The sequence below is a fragment of the Alligator sinensis genome, unplaced genomic scaffold (genome assembly GCF_000455745.1).
Source record: "Alligator sinensis unplaced genomic scaffold, ASM45574v1 scaffold125_1, whole genome shotgun sequence".
Lineage (NCBI taxonomy): Eukaryota > Metazoa > Chordata > Crocodylia > Alligatoridae > Alligator > Alligator sinensis.
In genome coordinates this window covers 2,685,838-2,694,599 of record NW_005841893.1, presented here as the reverse complement: position 1 = coordinate 2,694,599, position 8,762 = coordinate 2,685,838, and the positions used below count along the sequence as shown (strand labels likewise).

The 8,762-nt window shown below is 40.6% G+C and overlaps 1 protein-coding gene across 3 annotated transcripts in view; it reads left to right on the top strand.

Moving 5' to 3' along the window:
* The window catches only part of FAM13A (family with sequence similarity 13 member A), an 80,486-nt gene that overhangs the window by 46,508 nt on the left and 25,216 nt on the right, over nucleotides 1-8,762 (top strand). For 2 of the 3 annotated variants that reach the window (XM_025197288.1, XM_025197286.1), the window contains exon 7: nucleotides 6,472-6,622. In XM_025197288.1, coding sequence (XP_025053073.1) covers nucleotides 6,472-6,622 — 151 coding nt within the window. The remainder of the gene's footprint in view (nucleotides 1-6,471; nucleotides 6,623-8,762) is intronic. The other variant, XM_025197287.1, reaches the window with a different exon arrangement.

The window sequence follows — 8,762 nt, the reverse complement described above, 5'->3', positions numbered from 1 at the left end:
CTTCTGTTGCAGAGAACTCAAAAGCTCACAACAGGTTAGAATGCTTTTAACACACTGGATTCCTGGTTGGGTTTACATTGTGAATCATGTTGGTGCCTAACAGTGCCAGCATTGCGTGCCTGGCAGCCCACCTGAAAGGATCTCGAGGCACTTTGGCACCTGTGGCACCTGGTTGAGAATCATTGTTCTAAAAGTTACTGGAGTCATGTTTTCAGGAAGGTAGGCAGCGCTAAGGGACAGTGGGTTAGTCCCAAGCTCTGAGTTTCATCAGTCCATAGTTCTCCCTTCGCTCTCAGGAGGGAAGTACTATGCTAGTTCTGTTCTTGATATAAATGATTCCCCACTGCCTCAGCTGTGTGGGCGACTGCATTTATGGGAGGGAAGGAGGAAAGGGCAATGGCTCCAACCACACCTTTCCTCCCCATCATGCTGTGGGGGAGAAGAGGTCGGGACCTGTGAGGGGCACTCTGTTGCTACCCCTGAGGTTGCTACTTGTAATACAGGCTGTAACTACCCTACTAACATCTGTGCAGCAATGTTTGGACTTCAAATTAGCATGTTTTATTTTTAAGGAGTTGAAATATTAAATTTTGGTTTTAAAATGAACAACTCTTTTAGAAAGAATTTAAAATTCAATGAGAATTTTAGCTACAGGAAAAGGCCCAGAGGTCGCATTATATAGGAATTACGGGGTCAAGAAAATGTTACATTCCTGCAGGGTTGCTTTACATTCCTTGTGCCCATAAGCCTGTTGCTTAGTGGAGCTTAGAAACATACCTTTGATAACAAACAACTCATTCAGAATGAGCAAAAGGCTCTTTCTTGCCCCTCCCCTCACCCACCGTACCTCCAACATAAGGGTCTTGGACAAGGTATTTGGAGCTGGCAGGCTGAGATCACTGAGCAGGCATTAGTTGGTGCTTATGCAGATTTTAAATGTCCGTCTTCAGACACCCACGTCCTGTGCTTTTGCAGTCTTCTAATTTTCTGTAGAATCCTCACTCTGAGGCAGAACCGTGCTCCAGAAAACACACCTGGACTTAAGATGAAAGGTTTCTAATTTTCCAAACCAAAACTAAATGCAGCTCATGCAGTGGTATCTGTTGGAGCCTGCCTACTGCCTGAAACAATGGCTCTGAGAAGCGCGATCTGCTTATATTCAGTTTCAGTGGTATATTTGCTTTGGAGCTAATGATGCAAAACTATTTGTTGACATGTTAGCTGCCAACCATATTAATATTCAGCTCACAAGGTTGTTGTACAAACTAGAACAGCTTCCCACACTTCCCCAGATGTTGTAGGGGGAGGAAACTGACTACTAAAACTTCCATCTACCTCCTGACAACTTCTACAGCACACTGCTGGTGCTAAGTTCTGTAGGACATCCAGAACTGCAGTTTTAGTATTAAATTCAGCATCACACTGAACATTAGAAATAGAGATTCCAATAAACTATATGAAATTTAATAACAGATTAACCTACAGAGGGATAATTTAGACCTCTATTGATTTTTTTTTTTTTCTAGTTTAATTCAGTAGAATAGTTTAGGTTGAGGGGGGTTTTGTGCTTTGTTTTTAATGTACATAGCAGCAGCAGCAGGCTCTCTAGTCTCATGAGGAGTGACAAATCAGGGCTGTAGCTGCAGAAAAGACAGGGTCTTGTATTTTGCTCAGTTGTAAAGATGCTCTGAGAAGATTTGCCTCTTTATAGTTCTGGTCATTTGTTTGAAGTGGGAGAGTTGAGCATTTTCAAACAAACACAGAAGAGATTTGGTTTATACCTAGATTTTTAGCATAATACCAACTTCAGAATTGAATTTCAAAACGTTCCCATTCCTGTTCGTTTCTAATAGTTTGAGATATCTGAGCACATCATTGTATGGCTTTTGGTACAGAAATCATGATTTCATCTCTGTTCAGACAATACCTTTACACTGTAGTCTTTACTACAGCTCAAACAGCAACAACAACAAAAATCATCATTGTCAATTGTCATACCCATTTGCTGAGTAAAACCTACCTCTGCTTATTATTGTCCTAAAAAACTTGAGTAAAATGTACCATTTCAATGCTATTCACAGCCTTTCTGGTTCTAGGACCTGCATTTCAAGTATACTTTTCTGCCTTTGTTTTTGGTTTGTCCCTGCATAAACTTCCCTGGAATAAATTGTAAAATGCAAGGCCTGATTTTTAAATCTCATTTATGGTGCACCTGTAGCTCCATTAGTACAAATAAGTCATTTAAAATGTCTGCTTAACTTTTATTTTTGGCTCAGCGAGGCAATTAAACTCTAAATGACATCAACTGCTCCTCAGTGGGCACGTCTACATATTGCCCTACAGCGACATAGTTACTGCTCTGTGCTTTAATACTGCCCATACTGCACTGTATGCGCGACACACAGTTATTTTTTAGCAGCTACTTCACTGTAGCGGTGCACTATAACAGGGGAGCATACCACTGTAGTGGAGTAGCTGCTGGTTGCGTGTACGCACCTGTGGATACTATGTCATCATAGTGTGTAGCGTCATGTGCAGACATGCCCAGTTTTCTGGAAATCCCAAATATTTGCACCTACAAAGTACAGCTGCAAAAGCAGTTTCTAAAAATCGCAAACCAAGTATTTTTTTGTTGCTTTTTTTTTTGTTTTTGTTTTTTAGATTTTAGGTTTTTAAGATTTTTTTTTTTTTTTTATTGTTTGTTATTAATATCAGCAGTTTGTGATGACTTTCAGGCTGGTGAGATTATCAGTATTGTCCTTTAGATTTACAGGGGATGGTGGCATAGTAGCCTATAAAGATCAGTTGTTCCCTTTCTTTCATCTTTCTGTTTGTCACAGAGATTAGAAGCCAGTAGCATCAGAAAAAAAATTGTCATGAAAATACTAAATTATCCATGAGAACATAGGTTAGTGTGTTAATTCAGATGCATTAGGCTAAACTGCTGCACATCTGTCTTGTCTCTCTTGGGTCTATGTCACTTATTCTTCAGAATGCCTAATGGTTTATTCATTGTTTTAGGAGGTACATAAGTGAGCTAGTAGCTCATATCTTTAGGAACAGAGAGAAACTGGTTGCTATAACAGTGCAGATCTATTCTTAAGTAAGATTTTCAAATATTTCTGTCAACTAACGGGCCTTGAAAGAAAGACTTGGTCAGTTATGTCAATGAAAATCTTTACCCCTCTAAAACATAAGTAATATCCTGCTGTGGGTATATTTTAAGTCATGGTGAGTCATGAGATTATAAGGTCATTATGGGAAAACATTTAATTCAGTGTTAAATGATGGTGATAAGAGAAAATACATTTGCTGTTTGCTTTCTTTTGAATGATCTGTTTACTCTTGAATGTTCTGATAGCTGGCAAAGAAAATGGTCTTGATGACTTAGGCTCCTGATGTGCAATTTTCCAGTTGTGGTAGAAACTTTATACTTTCACTCCAAGATCCCTTCCTCTTGCGTGCCCCCCCCTCCCCCCAATGCTTTTATTTACATCTTAGACAAAGCCTTGGCTGGGGTGATTTGGTTGGGGATGGCCCTGCTTTGAGCAGGGGGGTGGATGAGATGACCTCCTGAAGTCCCTTCCAACCCTAATTTTCTATGATTCTGTGATCATGTTGAAATCTTTCCGCATTATTTTCAATCTTAAATTATTCTGCTGACAACGTAAATGCAGATTATAAACTGGTACAGTTTGTTTTCTAGGGAGTGGATAAGACTTCTTGTCTGCCCTGTGATGAATCCTGTTATTATGAGAGCCCTGTAACCATTTGGAACTGGGAGTGAGGGAGAAAACATGTTTTTGTGGACTCTAAGTGAATGGTTAAGTCTGCACAAACTGGAAGCAGCTTCTAAGATATTGCACAGTGAATTAACATTTTTGTATGTAAAGTCTTCAGGATAAACAGACTTAGTGTTGTAGTTGGATATTTCCTTGGTTCAGTGTAACAGTGTAACAGCAAGAGTTAAGTGGTTAATTTTTGAAAAACTACCAACTAGTTTCTCATTTTTTTTTGTTAAATAATGCCAACAAAACCTAACGTACAGAAATAAGGAACTTTAATATAAAGTGTTAATAACCGAGGACAGAATGGCATCTACAATATTAGGGCATTCAGCCACAAGGAGAGACATTTCCAGAGATTTATGTAATTCAAATCAGCGCAAAAGGATTTATGACATGATACATAATCTCTGAGAAAATTTCTTTAATGTAAAACATTCATTGTTCTGTTTTTACATTCATTCAGCAAACTGCGTTGTTTTTGTGAGTAGGATAAAAAAATCATATGCGACTTAGGGACAATTTCATGCAAAGTGCTGATTCTGACCACATTCTGTACTGCTTTGCAAGTGGGGTAGGTGCACAGAAGAAAAAAGGCCTGTATTCTGTGACCTTTTTTTCTTTTGGGTTGTTGTGTTTTTTTTAGATGCTTTTTCAGTCCCACAGCCTCCTAGGATAAATGGATGAACAACTTCCTATCATTGTCCAGATTGCTAGAATGCCTGTAAAAAATAAATAAATAAATAAATAAATAAAAAATAATAATAATAATAAATAAATAAAAAGCAGAAAAATCTGCCTGTCAGTTGCCTGCTTGAGTAGGCTTTACAAATTAGGAAAAATTATTTTGACTGAAATAAGGTGTTTTGCATAATTTGTGCTATCCCTTTTGACAGCTCTGTATTTGTATAAATTGTATATACAGACATACAGGTGGGTACATGCACATTTTATGCTTTCTTTCCCTCCATTGTAAGTTGTTTAACTTAATTCATTTTGTACAGAGGAAACTGTTATGAGATCATAACATTTTATGGTTTTTATGTAATATAGACAGAGCGGGGCAAGTGAGGCAACTGCCCTGGGTGCCAAAGCAAAGGGGTACCAACAGGTGTTACCCAGTCAGGACGGTGCAGGATGGAGCCACGAGTGGCTTGTTTGTTGCAGTGCGGGGACAGAGGGAAGGGTGGCTCCTGCTGCTGCATGCACTCCCAGGCAAGCATGGTGGGGGTGGCATTTGCCCCCCAGATCTGTGTGCATGGCAAGGGCAGGCTGCCACTGCAGGCTTTGTCCTGGGTACCAAATTTCATTGCTACAGCACTAAATATAGATTCATAGATTGTAAGTGTCTGCAAGGGACCTTGGAGATAACTGGGGTCAAGTGACCCCCCCAGTGAGGTAACTGTCCAGTCTCCTCTTGAAAACTGCCAGGATAGGTGACTGCACCACATTTGGAGGGAGTTTATTGCACAGTCTGGACACCCTGACTTTGAAGAAGTTTTTCCTGGTATTATCCCTAGAAAACAAACTGTACCAGTTTTATAATCTGCACCAACGTTGTCAGCAGAGTAATTTAAGATTGAAAATAATGCAGTAAGATTTCAAAAGGATCACAGAATCATAGAAAGTTAGGGTTGGAAGGGACTTCAGGAGGTCATCTCGTCCAACCCCCTGCTCAAAGCAGGACCATACCCAACTAGATCATCCCAGTCAAGGCCTTGGGTAATCTCTCTCTCTCTCTTTCTCTCTCTTCCCCCCCCCCCCACAATGATAATTTCAACATAAATGCACAGTGTACATAGTGTTCAGTGGGTGACCAGTATTGAAGCAAACAGCAGTTGCTTCTTGCTGGCTATAAATTATGGATCACTCACCTGACAGCACTTGCTTAAAAAAAAAAAAGCTTTCACTGTTTCAGTGCAGTTTTGGCTTTTTTCCAGGGTCCGCACTACTTTCAGCTGAGATGCCAAACCCCACTGCCATTTGGATTTGCGCAACACTGCTTTAATACCCAGAGCTCCTCCATAAATAGTTCTGCTTTTCCCACACCCAGCTAGAAAACAACCACAGGAAATCGGGGAATGTGCAGCCAGCACAGCTTAGCTGGCATTAATTGATCTGAGCCAGCAGAGCCTGCATGAGAGCATTCATGTACGTAGTCTGTGCTGCTCACTGTCTAGGGCTGCTCCCTCAGAAGCACTGACGGCTGCTTTTAGAAGACACCATATTGCAGCCACCTTAGCAACAGCATTTTTGTTGACATCCTGGAGAGTTGCAGTGCTCTAAAGAACCGCACACGCCCTCTCTCTCTTCTTTCCCTTCCCACCCTCCTCTCTCTCTCCTTTTCAACCTCCCTCCCTTTTCATCGTGATCAATAACTGGAGGTTTTTTCAGCTGCATGCAGTTGTCAGGGCAAGCAGTTTCAGGAATTTGCTGTGGCTTTCTAAACAAGGAAAAGTTCAAGGAAAGCAGATGGACGGATGTTTTTGCCACTGTGAGTGACCAATTAGCACGTAGGGGTCACTGAGCAGGGAAGTTAGATTCTTAGCTAGAAGCATCGGGGCAGTTTGTTTTGATCTTGCTGCTGCTTTGCCTTTAGGTATCTCTTCCCTCTGTCTGAACTCCTTTTTTTTTTTTTTCTTTTTTTTTCTTTTTTTTTTTTTGTCATCTTGTTTGGGGACTACAGCAGATTTCAAGCATGAAGATTCAGGAGCATCCAAGCATTCCCGAAACCAAACTGCAGAGGACACAAGATGCCGATGGTCAAGAAGACAGCTTTGTCTCAGAAGTGCCACAGCTTGACTTGACCGCACTGTGTGATGACAACCACTGGGAAGGTACTGTTGTTTGATAATGGTTGGTATGAAAGAGAGAGAAATGGAAACATGAGTGGAGTTTTGTATCTTTGTGCTTGTTGCCTGGCCAAAAACAACAGGAAGTTTCTTTTGACCTGAGTACAGGAATGAAAGTCTGGAGAAGCTAGAAATGGGATGTTGAATTGCTGCCAAGTCTGATGGTGTTTTAGGGGAAGGAAGGAGAATATGCTTCACCCTTTTGTGTCAGCTTTATTAGTCCTCGTGTGCTTCAGGATTATCCTACTTCTGGTATTTTGCAACCTAGACTAGTGAGTAGCTGAACCCCAGTCATTGAAATTGAGGAAAGGCTGGAAATTTCCTCCTTTCCCTGTCGTATCTCATGGTCCACTGTGTAGGCATGAAAGCCATATTCAAGGAAAACTGTTCAATTTCTTGTCTTTTCCTTCCTGGTCCTGAGGAACAGGCTTGCAGAATTTGTTTTAGCAAGATGCCACTCACCAGATCAGAAACATGTTAAATTGCTTGTAATAAAAAATATATATGCATTTTTAGTGGGGTTTTTCTGGAGGTCTTTTCCCCTGACTTCTCTAACCAGTTGCACGTATATTCAGATGCACACATTCATCTCTTTCAAGCTAACACTGCAACATTTAATTCAGGAGTTATTTTTCATTGTTGTGTATTTCTCACTACTGTCTGCTTTGCATAGTACGCACCTTATGTAGGGAGAGGAGTCGCTTATAATGATGAGCATTTCCCTTTCAGCCAGTGACCACTCATTTTAATTTATCCCAGAAGTATTGCAAGGCCCAATTGATACAAAATTAAGAATTTTTTTAAGCGCATGTTGCTGAAATGTGCTCTTTGCATATCTTGCAAACTGCTAAGTATCCCAACTACCACTGAAGTCAAGAGGAATTGAAAGTGTTTGACATCTACATGATCAGACTCCCTATGATTACTGAAAGCCCCTTCTTCCCACGTACTAATGTGTGTAATTTTGTCAGTGTTGCAACTTGGAGCCAGAGAGGGAGGTTGATGCAAAATAGGAGACGAAGGATTTTTTTTTAAGGGAAAGAAAGAGAGAACTGCTACTCTGAAAAAACCAAACTGAGCTGGCACAGGGAGACTGGCCAGGTTATCTGCTTGTGGCTCCATAGCATACGTGACAGATGTAGTCTCTCTTTTCCCTTAAGAGGAACTCTAGTTATGACTTATTTGTGCTTGGTCATACAAACCCAGGAGTATTAGGCACGCTGATTCAACATCAGGCACCAGCTACCATCAGCTGAATAGCCTTTCTTCTCCACCCCAATCTGGGGATTCCTTGATGATATTCATCACATACATTGGATTCAAGCGCTGCAAGACAGACTCCTGAGGGTCTTTTGTTTTATTATATTTTATTGGGATTCCAATCAACATCACCCTGAAGGGTCTTGAGCTGAGAGGTTTTGTTTTCAAAGGTGACATATGGGTTCAGCCATCACTTGGATTTCAAAATAAAGATACTCTTTTCTCCCCAGTGCACAATTATAGCTTCCAGTGATATTCACAGGAGTCATGCCTGCATATTGAGGAAAAAAATAAATCCAGAAACTTTCCTTTCAGAAACTTCCCCATTATTTACTTGTATATAGACTCTGGAGCATTTCCATGCTGTAAAAACAAAACAGGAGCACACCATCATCATTATTATTATTGTTTTAAAGCCTTCCTTTCAGATTCTTGCTTCCCTCCTCTTCCTTTTTAAAATACATTACATGATGGAAGAGGAAGAGGATGAAGATTTCAAAAGAGACAGTTGGCATGTGTCAGAGGAGCTTCAGATGTCTTAAAATGTCACTATGTTGTACATGCAGTATAAATCCAGCAAAATGAGGTTTTTGCATCTTGCTGGGTCAGAGGCTTTGAACCAGTCTCTGCCATGGATGTCAAATCAGTCTCAATGGCCAAAAAGGGGAAGATGCTAATCTAGGCTTGCAGATAATTTTCACACTAAGAACAAGATTTTTGTCAGTGAGATCATTCTTGGGAGTCAGGAATTTATGTTGTAGCTCATACTTCTGTGATCTAGGTGGCCTGAATCTCACGGTAGTGTTATCCCATCATGTCCTCACTGTTATTCTGGATTGGCACTGTATCTTTGTTCACTTCCACT